Below are 18,906 nucleotides of genomic sequence, written 5' to 3' on the forward strand. Positions count from 1 at the left end.
TGGAGATCCAAAAGGAACCGGTTCAGAAAAGTGTTAAAAATAAATCATACAATATATATATTTTTTTTACTTTCAACACCTAAATCTCAACTTAAGGTCTATTTGTCGATTATAATTTTTTATTCTTTTGATGTTTTTTTATTTTGTTTTTAAGGCCTTTTTTTTCATTAAACGTTTTTTTATTTTTTATTTTTTATTGCAAACACAAAATATGCAATATTTTCCCCAAAAAATATTTCCAAGTGGAATATTCATTATTTAGTATTTGGAACCTTTAATAAATCAATAATTCATAACAACATTGATTTTGATTCATTATTATTTCTGAGCAATGACAGTTAAAACATTTTTTTTATAGGTTATCTAAAAGGACCCCACTCATGAAAGTGTTGACAATAAAATGTTTTTTTGTTTTTTTTAACTTTCAACACTTAATTCTCAATTTCAGATGTATAAGTTTGAATTCTTTTTATGTTTGTTTTTAAATACCTTTTTTTTTATAGAACGTTTAATTTTTGTATTACAAACACAAAATATGCACTATTTTCCAGAGGTGGGACCAAGTCATTGCTTTGCAAGTCACAAGTAAGTCTCAAGTCTTTACCCTCAAGTCCCGAGTCAAGACAGGGCAAGTCCGAGTCAAGTCCAAAGTCAAGACTGGAAAGTCTCAAGTCAAGTCCCAAGTCCTGCATTTTGAGTTTCGAGTCCTTTCAAGTCATTTAACCACAGACTAATATATTTACACAGATTGTGTATGTTTTTAAAACGCTGTATTTATTTATTAAAACAAGTGCATTTGAAATTGCAGGGAAAAAGATAGTGCTGACATTGCACTTCAAAATAGCACTATTAACCAGTCATTTTAAACATGTAACTCATTCCTTTACAGAATAAACACATTTGAAAAAAAACAAGTGCAACTGTATTTATTTGCACAAAAGTGTTAACATTGTATTTCCATGGCATATTGCATTGTAACTAGTTCCACAGCAGTTTCTATCCTGTTCTTACCTTATCTCATTGATCTCATCTCATACTGTATGTGTGTTTATGTGTGCGTACACATGAAAAACATAACAAATATATGAACATAACAATGAACAGAGTTGTACTTTTTAGATGTCAGGACCCTATGCAATATGTACACATATTCTTAATATAGTATACATTTTAACTGACCTTTATTTGACTATGTTTGTCTTTTTGTAGGTGGCTAAAATACGCGGTGCTGCTGACTGCCGTCTAACGTTACGTTACTGTGTGTGATACATTGACTAACGTTACGTTACTGTGTGTGATACATTGACTAACGTAATGTTACTGTGTGTGATACATTGACTAACGTAATGTTACTGTGTGTGATACATTGACTAACGTAATGTTACTGTGTGTGATACATTGACTAACGTTACGTTACTGTGTGTGATACATTGACTAACGTAATGTTACTGTGTGTGATACATTGACTAACGTAATGTTACTGTGTGTGATACATTGACTAACGTAATGTTACTGTGTGTGATACATTGACTAACGTAATGTTACTGTGTGTGATACATTGACTAACGTAATGTTACTGTGTGTGATACATTGACTAACGTTACGTTACTGTGTGTGATACATTGACTAACGTAATGTTACTGTGTGTGATACATTGACTAACGTAATGTTACTGTGTGTGATACATTGACTAACGTTACGTTACTGTGTGTGATACATTGACTAACGTAATGTTACTGTGTGTGATACATTGACTAACGTAATGTTACTGTGTGTGATACATTGACTAACGTAATGTTACTGTGTGTGATACATTGACTAACGTAATGTTACTGTGTGTGATACATTGACTAACGTAATGTTACTGTGTGTGATACATTGACTAACGTAATGTTACTGTGTGTGATACATTGACTAACGTAATGTTACTGTGTGTGATACATTGACTAACGTTACGTTACTGTGTGTGATACATTGACTAACGTAACGTTATGTATAGGTACCTCATGAAACCCTGCTTAAAAAAAATCACTTGACAAAAAGTATGAATAAGGTAGCAAACTGCAGTGGACGCAACAGATTGCCGTGTTTGCAATTACGTTATAACCATAGACATCTTATAAGTAGACGCAGCATTGGTTGCTGTGACGTGAGCAATTTGACCGCCATCTTGAAGTGCTGATGAGGAGCCGGCGAGCAGCCTAAACTGACAGTTGAAAGGTAGAAAACAAAGATGCCGGGCTGGTGTTCAGCGTTTTCCTGCTCAAATGAGCGGACTGTTGAAAATAGGAATCGGGGGATTACTTTTCACAAGTGAGATTTAACATTAACGTACTATTGGTTGTATTTTATGAAAATAATATTCAGAATCAGAATCAGAATCAGCTTTATTGTCATTACGCAAGGTAACGAGATTGAGGATGAATATGGTGTGAAATGAATATATACATGAAAAAAACAAAACAAAAACAGGGTGGTTGGTGGAATGGGTTATTGCACCGAAGAGAAGGCAGTTATGAGGGACAATGGGGCAGTCCGTTCAGGATGGTTATGGCCCTGGGGAAGAAGCTGTTCTTTAGCCTGTTTGTTTTGGTTTTAATGCACCTGTAGCGCTTCCCAGAGGGCAGCAGGTGGAACAGGTCAGAGCCAGGGTGGGTGCTGTCCTTGATGATGGCACTGGCTCTGTTGAGGCAGCGGGAGGTGTAGATGTCCGTCAGAGAGGGGAGAGGGCGGCCGATGATCTTCTGAGCCGTCTTGACCACTCTTTGCAGCCTCTCCCTGTCTGCTGCAGTGCAGCTGCCGTACCATACCGTAATACAGTAGGTCAGCAGGCTCTCGATGGACGAGCGGTAGAAGGTCAGCAGCAGGTCAGGCTTCAGGTTGTACTTCCCGAGGACTCTAAGGAAGTGTAGCCGCTGCTGAGCCTTCTTGATGATTGATGTGGTGTTGACTGTCCAGGAGAAGTCATTAGAGATGTGGACTCCAAGGTACCTGAAGGTGTGGACCCTCTCTACACGCTCGCCGTTGATGTAGAGGGGGGCAGGGTCGGTGCTGCTCCTCCTGAAGTCGACGATGATCTCTCTGGTCTTGCTGGTGTTGAGAGCGAGTTTGTTCTCCGAAGACCAGGCCGTCAGTTTCAGGACCTCCTCTCTGTAGGCAGCCTCGTCACCCCTGGAGATGAGCCCGACCACTGTGGTATCGTCGGCGAACTTGACGGTAAGGTTGTCACTGTGGGCCGGACTGCAGTCATGGGTGTAAAGGCAGTAGAGGAGGGGGCTCAGCACGCAGCCCTGTGGGGAGCCGATGCTCAGCGTGCGGGAGGATGAGAGGTGCGGGCCAAGTCTCACATTCTGGGGTCGGTCCGTTAGGAAGTCCCTTATCCAGGCGTTTGTGAGAGGGGGGAGGCCAAGAGTGTCCAGTTTATTGCAGAGTCTGTCTGGGATTATTGTATTGAAGGCAGAGCTATAGTCCACAGAGAGCATCCGGACGTAGCTCTGCTGCTGCTCCAGGTGGTTCAGAGCAGAGTGGAGAGCAACAGCGATGGCGTCCTCTGTGGACCTGTTCGCCCGGTATGCGAACTGGTGGGGGTCGAAGTCTGGAGGGATATGGTCCTTGATGTGCTGGAGAACAAGTCGCTCGAAGCACTTCATAATTACCGGAGTGAGGGCCACTGGTCGGTAATCATTCAGGTTGGTGATGGGAGACTTCTTCGGCACCGGGATTATTGTAGATGACTTCAGGCAGGATGGGATGACTGCCTGAGCCAGGGAGAGGTTGAAGATCCTGGTGAGGGGGGGAGCGAGCTGGTGGGCGCACGTCCTGAGCACCTTTCCAGGTACTCCGTCTGGTCCGGTAGCCTTCCTGGGGTTCACAGCCAGGAGCACTCGTCTGACACTGTGCTCCTGTACAGTGAGTGGAGTGGCGCCGGAGCCCGGTGGGGGCGGGGGCAGGGCTGGAGCAGATGAGTGTCGCTGGGGGGTTTCGAAACGGGCAAAGAAACAGTTAAGCTCCTCTGCCAGTGTCGCACTCTGATCCGCAGTTGTCATATTGCAGCCTCTGAAGTTCGTGATGTCATGAATGCCCCGCCACACCTTCCGTGAGTTTTTGCTGGACAGATGGGACTCTATGCACCTCCTGTGGTCCGCCTTTGCTTTTTGAATCCCTCTCTTCAGGTCGGCTCTAGCAACACTGTACAGTGCCCTGTCCCCTGACCTGAAGGCTGCGTCGCGGGCCCTGAGGAGTGTGCGGACCTGGCTGGTCATCCAGGGTTTCTTGTTGGGGTAAACCCGGATGGTTTTTTCCACAGTCACATTCCCGATGCAGAACTTTATGTAGTCCAGCACCGTTCCTGTGGCTGTCTCCAGCTCCTGTTGTTGGAAGAGGTCCCAGTCTGTGTGTTGGAAGCAGTCCTGAAGTTTGGGGAGTGCATCGTCAGGCCAGGTCATAACAGTCTTTGTGATAGGCCTGGCCTGGCGTCTGATGGGGGTGTAGGTAGGAGAGAGCAGGAGGGAAAGATGGTCTGACTGTCCAAGCTGGGGGAGGGGTGTAGCTCTGTACGCGTGCTTTATGTTGGTATACACGTGGTCCAGGGTGTTCTTGCCCCTTGTAGAACACTTCACGTGCTGGTAGAACTTAGGGAGTACAGTCTTCAGATTGGCCTTATTAAAATCCCCTGCTATGATATGAACACCGTCGGGGTGGGCCCGCTGCTGTTCGTTGACGGTGTTCAGCAGAAGAGAGAGCGCTGTGTTTACTTTGGCGTCCGGTGGAATATACACAGCCGTGATGATAACAACAGACAGCTCTCTCGGGAGAAAAAAAGGCCGACATCTAACAGACATGTACTCCACGTCCGGGCAACAGTGCTGTTCAGCGATTGTCCCGTTGTTGCACCAGTTCTCATGCACGTAGATACAGAGCCCCCCTCCTCTGCTCTTACCGGAGTCCTTAGTTCTGTCCTGGCGGAGCAGAGTGCGCCCGGCTAGCTGCATGCTAGCATCGGGTATTTCCGGGTGAAGCCAGGTTTCGGTGATAATCATAGCACAACAGTCCCGAACATAGCGGTTTCCAGCAAGTTGTAACTCCAGGTCGTCCATACCACAGAGTTGAGAAGGACCAAAGATCTTCAATATTTGTATGTGAAAATCACAAAGAAATATTCTGGGGGAGGATGACGCCCCTACAGGGGTTTGGTTTACAAACTTTCAGCCCCACCTAAAACAAAATTCACCAGCCACTACTGATTATGATGCATTCTCATTTTAGGCAAAGTATAAGACAATACTTTCTTAACAGTATAATTGTAACCAGGAATCAGTCTTCAAGTAACAATATTCAAATACTAACATTGTTGGGTTAAACAGAATTTGGTTTTATTCTGAATCCAGTGAAACAGATTGGTGGTTTTAGCTGATATGAAGACTTTCAGGTGTTTATATATGTTTAAGTATTTGGCAGACGCTTTTATCCAAAGCGACTTACATAAAATAATACATATAAAAAAATAACTGCAAACATTATCATTTAAGGGAAGAATGTAATAGAAAATATCAATACAAAGTGTCAAGACAGAATAAACTCTCTGCTGCTGCAGCAACAGAGATACAGTCTATAGGTCCCTAAGATATATAGATATCTAATGTATTCATACATTGTTTATGTAGGATACACACATATGTATATATAACCTAATCATATTGTTTCTTCAACTTAAAAATAGCTTACCGTTTTTTTCCCCCTTCTCTGGGATTATATTCCCAGTTTTGATCTCGGACGTCTGGTCACTTAAGCGTATAAGAATATTATATTACTGTTAAGCAAACTATGAATAATAAAACACGCCAAAACATGTGTCTGTTACACACGTATGACAAAAAAGGGGGTGAAAATCAGTGGTATTCAGTGAGGTAAAATGAATTAAATGCGCTGACAGTTCATTGCTCCTGCCAAATTAATTGCACTGAGTGGAGCGGATCACCACTCCAAGATGGCGGCCACGCGCCTCGTCTGTGCCAGTAGGCAGTAGCGCTCTATGCTGCGTCTACTTATAAGATGTCTATGGTTATAACGTTAGCAGTGAGTTTGCAGCCTCACTGATTTAACTACACAGCAAATAAAAGTCACGTTACTTAGCCAATAAACGTTATCTTACATTCAAAACTTACCCTTCTTTGTGAAACTTCAAATGTCGAACAAAGTTGGAAGTTGTTGCGTCTCCGTCTGTAATATTCGAACTGCGTGATTTGCATACGGCAATTCGTTTTTTGTTGACCAAGTCGTAGTTTTTATACCCGAACGAAACCAACTTTAACATAATTGTTTATCACTGGCACGTTGTTGGACAACTCTTAAGAGTTCAAATCAAATTGCAGGACAACCAATGAACAAGTGTTCATTGGTTGTCCTGCAATTTGATTGGATGAATGCTGTGTGATGAAAACAACGTAAATCTAATTTGATTGGCTGTTGTACTGACAGCACACCAGCTGACAGGAATAACACGCTGATAGACAGACGAAGAAAATGAAAAATACAGAGCGCTCCCAAATAACTTTTTAAACTTTGGATTTTGGGGAAAGTGGCAAGTCATGTCAAGTCATGTCAAGTCAAAAGGCTCAAGTCCAAGTGAAGTCACAAGTCATTGATGTTAAAGTCTAAGTCGAGTTGCAAGTCTCTTTACATTTTGTCAAGTCGAGTCTAAAGTCATCAAATTCATGACTCGAGTCTGACTCGAGTCCAAGTCATGTGACTCGAGTCCACACCTCTGCTATTTTCCCCCCAAAATATTTTTAATGTGAAATATTTGATATGAAGAAATTTGAGCCTTTAATAATTCAATAATTTTTAACAACATTGATTTTGATTCATTATTTTTTTTTGGAACAATGACAGTTTAAAAAAAAATCCCATTGAAATTCTCGGCGATCCCAAAGGATCCCTCTCATAAGTGTTAAAAATAAGTAATATATAATTTTTTATTTTTGCCTATCTTTCATCATTCTTATGTAAGACAAGAACACGTGTGTTTTTCTTTTTTCATGCATTCTAAGTTGTAAAATATGGCAAGTACGAGGTGGCTAACAATGCAGTACACAATTTCGCCCAGAAAACCCATAACAATCCAAAACCCGCCAACAAAAGTCCATTTTAGTGTTGTCCCGATACCAATATTTTAGTACCGGTACCAAAATGTATTTCGATACTTTTAGGTACTTTTCTAAAAAAAATTGCATTATTGGCTTTATTTTAACAAAAAATTCTTAGGTGTACATTAAACATATGTTTCTTATTGCAAGTTTGTCCTTAAATAAAATAGTGAACATACAAGACAACTTGTCTTTTATTGAGCTTGACACACACTCTTAGTACGACTCTCACACACACAGACACACAGACACACACACACTCACACACACACACACTTGTGCCCTGTCACACACTCATGGCAACACTCATCAGAGTTCCCAGAGTGGTTTATTTTCTCTGCTCATCAGAGGAGGGGTGATGAGGGCGCGAGTACCACAGACCGAGGTGAGGCTGGAGTGTACCAGGGAGAACCCGGGCGGGGACTCGAAAGGAAATAAAAAGTTGTGCCGTCGAGCGGCGGGTTAACGGGAAAATAAAAAAGCCTCCCCGGGAAGTCTTGTAATGAGTTTGTACAGTGAAGATTCCTGCAGGCGTTACCATGGCAACACAAGGATTGTACTCCAAGGCTACGTGAGAGTGAAGCAGGTGTTAGCATGATGATGACCACTTCCACATGACATGCAGCACTTTGGCGTAATGTCCCACTGACAAGATTCACCGGAACACTGCAGAACTACATACACAGTGAGCTAATAACGATACCTGTGCTGTCCAGTTGCTATATTTTCATTTCCTCCGAGTCTCATTTGCAAGAATTACCGTATTTTCCGGTCTATAAGGCGCACTTAAAATCCCTTTTTCCCCCCTCAAAACTCGACAGTGCGCCTTATAACCCGGTGAGCCTAATGTACGGAATAATTATGGTTGTGCTTACCCACCTCGAAGCAATTTTATTTGGTACATGGTGTAAGGATAAGTATGACCAGTAGATGGCAGTCAAACATAAGACATAAGTGTAGACTGCACTATGATGGGTCTCAAGTAAACGACACCGACATTTTAAATGTTCCATTGAGAATATAGAACATTACACACGGCTCTCAAAAATCTATCGAAATATTTTAGTACGACTTTGGTAAGCTATGAAGCCGCACTGCTTGATGGATTGTCGGCGCATTAAACATACAAGTATTATTATGGTGTGTGTTTAAGGTAAGACATATTATCTGGCATTTTGTTTTGCAAAATTATGCAAAAGCAACTTTTCTTACCTTCTGGTACCTGCTGATCTGTTTTTGGGATCTGCATAAATCCTAAAAAATTGCGCGTTTCCGCCTTTGTAGTCCGTGCCGACACCGTAGTCGATAAGCTTCTTCTTTTTCTCTATCTTCTTGTTATGGGACATTCATCCTCCGCTGTTGCCATTTCTAATATAAAGTAGTGTAAAGTTCTTACTTATATCTGTCAGTAAACTCGCCATGAAAGCGCTAAAACATACCGGTGTAGTGAGTTACATTATTCACCCAAGGAACTTTAGTTATTAGAGAGTTCCCCGTCGGACGGTTTTTCACGGGACACATTTCCGGTGTGGTTGTTTCCGGATGAGGAGATGCTGCTCCGTTATTGATTTCAGTAAATTGTCAGTTGCTTCTCTTGGACGGCTTTTTTGTACGCGCTTCCTGTTGTGTCCAGTGTGTGTGTATGAGACAGCGGAAAATGCTAGCATGAACACCAAACTAATTCGTCGAGGTGACGAGCAATTTTTATTGAATATAATTATAAATTCTGAAAAATATAAAAGTTAAAAAAATGCATGTGTTCTGTTAATCCATAGATGGTAAAAATATTTATATATGTTTATATTATAAGTACCATATTTTCCGGACTATAAGGCGCACTTAAAATTCTTTTTTCCCCCCTCAAAACTCGACAGTGCGCCTTGTACGCCTAATGTACGGAATAATTCTGGTTTTGCTTACCAACCTCGAGGGAATTTTATTTGGTACATGGTGTAGTGATAAGTGTGACCAGTAGATGGCAGTCAAACATAAGAGATATGTGTAGACTACAATATGATGGCAATCTGACTCAAGTAAACACCACCAACATTTTAAATGTTCCATTGAAAATATAGCACATTACACACGGCTCTCAAAAATCTATCAAAATGTTTTAGTACGACGTTGGTAAGCTACGAAGCCGCACTGCTTGATGAATTGTTAGCGCATTAAACATAGGAGTATTATTATGGTGTGTGTTTAAGGTAAGACACATTATCTGGCGTTTAGTTTTGCAATATTATGCAAAAGCAACTTTTCTTACCTTCTGGTACCTGCTGATCTGTTTTTGGGATCTGCATAAATCCTGAAAAATTGCGCGTGTCCGCCTTTGTAGTCCGTGACGACACCGATAAGCTTCTTCTTTTTCTCTATCTTCTTGTTATGGGACATTCATCCTCCGCTGTTGCCATTTCTAATATAAAGTAGTGTAAAGTTCTTACTTATATCTGTCAGTAAACTCGCCATGAAAGCGCTAAAACATACCGGTGTGGTGAGTTTACATTATTCACCCAAGGAAATTTAGTTATTAGAGAGTTCCCCGTCGGACGGTTTTTTCACGGGACACATTTCCGGCATTGTTGTTTCCAGATGAGGAAATGTCGCTCTGTTATCGATTGAAGTAAAGTCTGAATGTCATTAAAACAGTTAGCTCCATCTTTTGACACTTCTTCCACTCCAGTCCTTGCACGCTACACCGCTACAACAAAGATGACGGGGAGAAGTATTGTTAGCATGCTAGCTCATTTTGCTCAATTTTTTTGTTGATTGAAGCTATCTGTGCGGCATGCTAACTTTCAGCATTTCAGTTTTGGCTTTGGCTCTTCAACAAAATCCATACATTGTACTGGTTCTGAAGGTGAAAAACTAAAATGGTGCCCCGAATCCTTTCATTTAACAGTACCGTATTTTTCGGATATAAATCACAGTTTTTTTCCATAGTTTGGCCGGGGGTGCGACTTATACTCAGGAGCAATTTATGTGTGAAATTATTAACACATTACCGTAAAATATCAAATATTATTTATCTCATTCACGCAAGAGACTAGACGTATATCCGCAATCACACACACGTCAACCAATACAAATTTGGCAATGGCGGGTCATGGCAGAAGTGCATTGTGAAAAAAAAGATGCTACCTGCTACTACTTCCGTACCTATGAAAATTGATAATTTCAACATTGGCGGTAACTTATATTATAAAAACTGGGAATAGCGATTAGGAGTGACAGATTGTTTGGTAAACGTGTAGCATGTTCTATATGTTATAGTTATTTGAATGACTCTTACCATAATATGTTACGTTAACATACCAGGCACCTTCTCAGTTGGTTATTTATGCGTCATATAACGTACACTTATTCAGCCTGTTGTTCACTATTCTTTATTTATTTTAAATTGCCTTTCAAATGTCTATTCTTGGTGTTGGGTTTTATCAAATAAATTTCCTCAAAAAATGCGACTTATACTCCAGTGCGACTTATATATGTTTTTTTCCTTCTTTATTATGCATTTTCGGCCAGTGCGATTTATAATCCGAAAAATATAAGGGTATGTGTCCCTCAGTCTTGCTCTACGCAAAAGTATTTGCGGTTGTTTTTGCTTGAAGCTAAAAAAACAAAACAAAAAAAATGATGGCCCTCGTGCTGTGTAAATGTTGCACAGCAGCACAGATGGTATTTCCCCCCGTTTTTCTGACAGCGAGGTGGATGGCTGCGCCGTTTGCGGAACGAGCGAGGGAAACACTCGGCGGCGTGAAACAAATCACAGCGGCTTGCGGCGATCCGTCTGTGGAGATTGCACAGGGAACCCCGTCGGAATCCAACAGACGTGGGCACACACACACACACACACACACACACACACACACACACACACACGCACACACACTGCCTGCATAAAATAATCAGCAGCGTGCTGTGTCAGACCAAAGAGCAGAAACACACACTGTACTCGCACATTTTGTACTGCAGCAATTCATCAAGGGCTCTTTCCTCTAAAGCAGGGTTCCCCAACCTTTTTTTTTTTGCACCACGGACTGGTTTAATGTAGGCATTCTTTTCAGGGACTTTTGAAAAATACAACTCACCATAACGCTGAATTAGTTTCTTTGCAATGACATGCTGATGGACATCAGCCTTTGGCTACAATCTGTCACTTTTTTATTTCATATGTTCATTAATGTGCATTGTATCACGTCACAAAGTTAGAACAACTGGCGACTTCCTATGAGGAGTTTTATTATACATCTATAAACAAGCTCATTGGTGTGTCTAGTGCACGGGTGTCAAACTCAAGGCCCGCGGGCCAGATCTGGCCCTCCGCCTCATTTTATAAGGCCCGCACAATAACACGTGGCAATAAAATACCTTATATTTTCTTTATTTACTTTCTTATTTTCTTACTAAACGTATCAGGGGTTTTTTCAAGTTTGACAGGGGAAAAAAAAAATTGTGTCCAATATTGCAACAAATATATTATCTACCGTATTTTTCGGACTATAAGTCGCAGTTTTTTTCATAGTTTGGCCGGGGGTGCGACTTATACTCAGGAGCGACTTATGTGTGAAATTATTAACACATTACCGTAAAATATCAAATAATAATATTTAGCTCATTCACGTAAGAGACTAGACCAGTGGTTCTTAACCTTGTTGGAGGTACCGAACCCCTCCAGTTTCATATGCGCATTCACCGAACCCTTCTGTAGTGAAAAAAATAAATACTTTTTTTTTTCAAATTCAAGACAAAGTTATATGTTTTTGGTAACACTTTAGTATGGGGAACATATTCTAAGTAACAAAGACTTAATTTAGAGTTTTTTGGACACTAGGGAAACATATTCTAAGTAACAATGACTTAATTTAGAGTTATTTGGTTAGGGTTAGAGGGTTAGGGCCAGGGTCAGAGGGTTAGGGTTATAATCAGGCCATGCCGAATAAGGCATTAACAGCAGGCCCGGCCGACCTGTCTGACAAGCCTGTAAATGTGTGTTGGTCATGTATGATGTCTTTTTGTTATTTTTGTTTCGTGATGTGTAATGTCTATTGTTCAAATGTACGGCAGTGAAAATTAATTTCCCCAACGGGGACCAATAAATCTAAATCTAATAAATACTTAATAATGACTGGTTAAGAGCCAATATGTTACTAATTTACATGTTAATAAGCAACTAATTAATGGTGAATATGTTCCCCATACTAAAGTGTTACCATGTTTTTTTTACTGGTGCACAAAATGAACCGTGCATGAACATCACCTTGTTCAAAGAACAAAACCAACACAGTGCATAAACTCACAACAAATTACACACTTGCAAATCAGTCTGACTTCTGCTGTTGCCGTATCCGTAATACGCCGATAGGGAGAAGTTTTTATTTACACGATGAGTCGGGTGTGTTTTGACCTCCGCCGAACCCCTGAGCCCGACTCACCGAACCTCTAGGGTTCGATCGAACCCAGGTTAAGAACCACTGGACTAGACGTATAAGATTTCATGGGATTTAGCGATTAGGAGTGACAGAAAGTTTGGTAAACGTATAGCATGTTCTATATGTTATAGTTATTTGAATGACTCGTACCATAATATGTTACGTTAACATACCAGGCACGTTCTCAGTTGGTTATTTATGCCTCATATAACATACACTTATTCAGCCTGTTGTTCACTATTCTTTATTTATTTTAAATTGCCTTTCAAATGTCTATTCTTGGTGTTGGGTTTTATCAAATACATTTCCACAAAAAATGCGACTTATACTCCAGTGCAACTTATATATGTTTTTTCCCTTCTTTCTTATGCATTTTCGGCCGGTGCGGTTTATACTCCGGAGCGACTTATAGTCCGAAAAATACGGTAACTTTGTTGGTCAGAATCCAAATAAATACTTAAATATCTGCTTAACTTACAGTTTCGAAGCAAATTATCCATGAAATTGTACACTATAAAAATGACCAACAGATTTTAAAGGTAAAAGTTAAAGTACGAATGATTGGTGTGGTGATATTATCTTCGGGCCGGTATAGCTCAGTTGGTAGAGTGGCCGTGCCAGCAACTTGAGGGTTCCAGGTTCGATCTCCGCTTCCGCCATCCTAGTCACTGCCGTTGTGTCCTTGGGCAAGACACTTAACCCACCTGCTCCCAGTGCCATCCACACTGGTTTAAATGTAACTTAGATATTGGGTTTCACTATGTAAAGCGCTTTGAGTCTCTAGAGAAAAAGCGCTATATAAATATAATTCACTTCATCTTCTGCATTTGACCGATCACCCTCAAGAGGTGACGCTGAACTGAAATGCTAACTTGGGAAAGTGTTAGTTTGAATGTCCAGGACAAGAGGAATGTGTTGATGTTGGAATGGTTTGAATAGGTTGAAAAATGTGGGAATTGTGCAACTTGGAAAAATGTCCCATTCATTTCAATGGGAACTTCCTGTAAATTTTGGGAAAAGTGGGGATTTTTGAAAATGATTAGGAGCATGAATGTCCTGAATGAGCTGAATTGGTTGGTGTTGGAATTCTTTAAATCGGGCAAGAAATGTTGAAGTAGTAAATGGTATTAGGGAATTTCGGGAAAATCTGGAATTTTTTTGAACTATGAAAAAAGTAATTTGAATGTCCAGGATGGTGGAATGTGTTGAAGGTTGAATGGTTTGAATGGGTTGAAGATTGTGGGGAATTGAGGAAGTTTGAAAAATGGCCAATTCATTTTGAATGGGGAAAATGCACAAAAAAAAGTAATTATGGGAAATCCGGGAGTTATTTTTTTTAGAATTGTTGAAGTAGAGCACATACTTTCTGAACAGGCTGAATATTTAGAAGTTGGAATGGTTTGAATCAGATAAAAAATGTGGGAATTGTGCAACTTGGAAAAATATCCCATTCATTTCAATGGGAACTTCCTGGAAATGTGGGAATTTTGGGAAAAGCAGGGATTTTTGAAAATGATTAGGAGCATGAATGTCCTGAATGAGCTGAATTGGTTGGTGTTGGAATTGTTTAAATCGGGCAAGAAATGTTGAAGTAGTAAATGGTATTAGGGAATTTCGGGAAAATGGGGAATTGTTTTTAACTTGGAAAAATTGTTTAAAAAAAATTGTAGTTTGAATGTCCAGGATGGTGGGATGTGTTGTAGGTGGAATGGTTTGAATGGGTATTGTGAAAGTTTGAAAAATTGTCCAATTAATTTTGAATGGGGAAAATGTACAAAAAAAAGGAATTATGTTAAATCTTGAAGCAGAGCATATAATTCCTGAACAGGCTGAATATTTAGATGTTGGAATGGTTTGAATCAGATGAAAAATGTGGGAATTGTGGAACTTTTAAGAATGTCCCATTCATTTCAATGGCAATTTCCCCAAAATTTGGGAACTTCGAGAAAAGCTGGAATCCTTTTTGAAAATGGTGAAAACAAAATTGAATGGTCTGAATGAGTTGAAATGGTTGGTGTTAAAATTGTTCAAATCGGTCGAGAAATGTTGAAGTGGCAACATGTTGAATTGAGAAATGGTATTACGGAATTCTTGGAATTTCGGTAAAACCGGGAATTTTTTCAGTTAAAAAAACAACTTTGTTTTTTGTCCTGATTAAGAGGAATGTTTTGATGGTGGAACGGTTGAAGTGGGTTGAAAAATGTGGAAGGAGTAGTCGCCAGAAAAAAGGGTGGAAATAGGGCTTTGGAAAAGCAGGAATTCTGGAAAATCCTGGAATTTTTTTGAACTTGGAAAAGGGGCAGTTTTAATTTCCAGAATGGTGGATTAGGTTGAAGTTGGAATGGTTTGAATCTAATGAAAAATATGGGAATTGTGGAACTTTTAAGAATGTCCCAATTATTTCAATGGGAATTTCCCCAAAATTTGGGAATTTCGGGAAAAGCTGGAATTTTTTTAGAAAATGGTGAAAAAAACTTGAATGGTCTGAATGAGTTGAAATGGTTGGTGTTAAAATGGTTTAAATCGGTCGAGAAATGTTAAAGTAGTAACATTTTGAATTGAGAAATGGTATTACGGAATTCTTGGAATTTCGGTAAAACCGGGAATTTTTTCAGTTAAAAAAACAACTTTGTTTTTTGTCCTGATTAAGAGGAATGTTTTGATGGTGGAACGGTTGAAGTGGGTTGAAAAATGTGGAAGGAGTAGTCGCCAGAAAAAAGGGTGGAAATACGGCTTTGGAAATTCTGGAAAATCCTGGAATTTTTTTGAACTCGGAAAAAGAGAAGTTTGAATTTCCAGAATGGTGGAATAGGTTGAAGGTGGAAAAATGGCCAAATCATTTTGAATGGGAAAAATGTCCTGCAAAACCTGGAATTCTGGGAAATCTGGGAATTTTTCAAGGGAAAGCCCGCGATTCCCGAATAGGCTGAACAGTTTGAAGTTGGAACGGTTTGAATCGGGTGAAAAATGTGGAAGGTAGAGCGCACCAAAATCTGGAGAAGAATAATAATAAGAATAACAATATGGGCTGCTTGCATCATGTTAATGGGCGCTTGCATTGCAGCAGGCCCATAATAAATAGATGAATTTTGGTGTGGAAAACCATATGTGTGAATGCTTTGGGGTATTCACACAATTATTTCATGTTTCTCTACTTCACGGACCAGTGGTTGGAGACCACTGCTCTAAAGCATCAACGTGGATGAACGCTCTCCATGGGCTGCCGTCATATTTTATTCATCGTATTGGAATAAACACAAATAGAGCGGACAGACTCGGGCGCTAATGTCGCATTTTTACTCAAAGTTATTTTTGTGCGTCCTTTTAAAAAAAGGAGGGGCGAGGAAAAGGGGAGGAAGAGGCGGCCATACCTCTTCATTAAACGCCATAATCTTAATTCATCCTTATCAGGCGATATGTGACCTCATTAACATTGGCCCATGTCGTCCTCTTCCTCCCACTCCATGCCTGCCGGATTCACCCCCCCCCCCTTCCCATTTGCATGCAGTCGCAGCGCTGCGCTCTCTTTATCTTTCCCGCCCTCGTTCCTCTCCCCGTTTGCAAAAAAAAAAAAAACCGGCGTCTAATCTGAAAGTTAACTAAGTCACTTCCCGAGCGCACACAAAGCCTCCCGCCTGCCCTGATATTGGAGCATCATGCGGGCGGCGAGGAGACCGGCACCGTGTAATTAAGATTGGCGGCGTCTCATTGAGTGACATTATGTGGTGTCAATCCCGGATGCTTTTTCCAGCCATACCGGGGCAGATTTGTCAGCCGCACGCCGGCGAGATATAGGAGGAGGATCTCACGCCAGATGGATTTGAAGTGAAAATAGACTTGGCTCGCGTCGCGACGTGAAGGAACAGAACTCTCCATCTTTATCCTCGCTCGTCCAGGCAAACTGGACACTGGCCGAGAGTTGGTGGGCGGCCGAGGGCGTAGTCGGCTCTCTCGGTTGCTTTGTTGGGTCTGCTCCTGTCCCAGCAGACGATGGCGTGGAACACATATGTTTTTTTTTGTTTTGTTGTTGTTTTACTTTTGTGGCCCCGAGTGTAGAAGTGGCTGGTTGCATCAGCTCTGCTCTTTTAATGTCTTTAGTGTTCTTTGATGTTTCCCTCTTACACACATGTTTATGTGTGCTATGGCGATGAGGTTTTTTCCCCCCTCTCCAGGGGCCCAGTCTTAGGCCCCTTCTACACTAAGGTTATCCAGGGTAAATCCCATCTAACCTTATCCACACACACACACACAATGGTCGTTTAAGACGTGCACGTCATAGTCACCTCCAGTGTTGCTTTGTGTGCTAGTTCTTAAATTAAATATCTGAACAATATCCAGTGTTGTGGTATTCCAATTAACTGGAATCCTAGTGTGTGAATGTGAGTGTGAATGTTGTCTGTCTACCTGTGTTGGCCCTGTGATGAGGTGGCGACTTGTCCAGGGTGTATCCCGCCTTCCGCCCGAATGCAGCTGAGATAGGCTCCAGCAACCCCAAAAGGGACAAGCGGTAGAAAATGGATGGATGGATGGAATCCAGTGTGCTGTGGGGCCCTATTGTAGTGAATCACACCTGAGACATCAGAAATTAAATCCTTATGAGGCATGTGAAAGTAAACAATGTGATAAAGAACATTTTACAACAATCAATCTAGGGATCTAGATATCTGGTCAGGACACTCCTCACTCTTTTGCCTTCACCTTCATTGTCCATTAGTTTTTGGTGACTTTATATAGTCTGGACCTAGACGTTGAGTCCGCGGCATACATGGCGGACAATAACTGATAGTCTGCTTTGCCAGTCCAAAAGCATTTGATGTTTTCCGTAGTCTTCGCTCAACGGCCGGGTAATACAAAGCACACGCTACCTTTTTTATCACATCCACGGTAGCCCGCATTCTCGTTGTCTCTCCTTCGACAAATGGACAAAGTTTCAATAGAATCACAGCTGACCTGGACATTGGAAAGTTCTCTTGCTGTCTGAGATGTGTTGTATCCCGAATATCTGCAATTGCGCGTTTTCTTCTCTTAAGGTATTCATGTGTGATTTCCACAAGCGTCCGTACATGTAGAAGAAGGAGAAACACGGGCATGTCTGGATGACTCGCCTCCATATTTCCAGTGGTTAGCTCCGGTTGTTATGAAGCTGGCTGTGGCGCGTTCTTTCTGACGTCTTTCTGACGTCACTTTCTCTCTGAACTCAGTTTGTAAACGATCAATGAGTCCATACAAAGCTAAGTGCCGGAGAGTCAAGAAATAGACTTATTATTATTACTAAAATTATCCAAGGAGGGGAATCTTAAACGAAGGGTTAGTGTGGCTGAAACGGGGCTTAGGCTAAATAAGTATTTAAAGGGTAGACAGGGCCTTAGAATAAAAACATTTTTCCTTACCCTCTCTCTCTCTGCTACCACTTCTTCTTCATATTTTTGTTGTCCCGCCAATCATTTTTTTGGGTTTTGCAAATGAACCAGTTCCTCTTTCACCGCGACTGACTCAGTTCTCTGTTTCCCCCCCTCTTTTTCAGGGTGCCGGTTGCACAGCGCTGGTGGTTGCCGTGGTAGCCAGGAAGCTGGAGCTGACCAAGGCCGAGAAACATGTACACAACTTCATGATGGACACGCAGCTCACCAAGAGGGTATGTAAGGCCTGGCAGCATGAATGAGTGGGGCTCGACAATTCTGCAAAAAAAAAAAAGTTCTGTTCTAGCTTACAACATTTTTTACATAAAACATTTTCTGGGCTTTTTTAAACAAAACAGGCTACTGTTGGCTGCAGTCACGCCAAAACATCATCAGCAACCACAACTGCCCCCCCCCTCGGCTTGCACCCACACGCACATGCAGTCAGGACTCATGTTATGTTCAAGAAACGTCGGAAATCACACAACTCTTTAACACCATGGTTGTGGTTTCTGGCAGGGGTGTCCAAACGACTCCAAAATAAGGAGTATTGCCCGCAGGAAGATTGCATTTATTTTAAACGACTGACTTTGATGCTGCCATTTTGCGGCAAACAAGCATCCAGTGTTGGGTAATTTTTACCAATGACCTTTATTTTTTCAGAATCTAAGGGCAGCACGTACTCATATGACCCAATGCAGACAACTTACCCTAGTCATGGTGCAAAAATGTAGAGCTCTAACAACACATAATGTCAACAGACATGATCACACATAACACAACCTGCTCACTGAACTAAAATCACACAACTATGTGACCAAACTACGGCCCACGGGCCAAAAGCAGCCCACAAAACGTCATGAGTTTAATAAGGAGTCTCGCCCGCAGGAATATTGCATTTATTTTAAAAAGACTGACTTTGATGCTGCCATT

The 18,906-nt window shown here is 41.2% G+C and overlaps 1 protein-coding gene across 1 annotated transcript in view; it reads left to right on the top strand.

Moving 5' to 3' along the window:
* The window catches only part of kcnn3 (potassium intermediate/small conductance calcium-activated channel, subfamily N, member 3), a 230,554-nt gene that overhangs the window by 159,965 nt on the left and 51,683 nt on the right, over nucleotides 1-18,906 (top strand). The window contains exon 7 of the mRNA XM_061982918.2: nucleotides 18,099-18,209. Within this exon, the coding sequence (XP_061838902.1) occupies nucleotides 18,099-18,209 (111 nt within the window). The remainder of the gene's footprint in view (nucleotides 1-18,098; nucleotides 18,210-18,906) is intronic.

The sequence above is a fragment of the Nerophis lumbriciformis genome, linkage group LG21 (genome assembly GCF_033978685.3).
Source record: "Nerophis lumbriciformis linkage group LG21, RoL_Nlum_v2.1, whole genome shotgun sequence".
NCBI lineage: Eukaryota > Metazoa > Chordata > Actinopteri > Syngnathiformes > Syngnathidae > Nerophis > Nerophis lumbriciformis.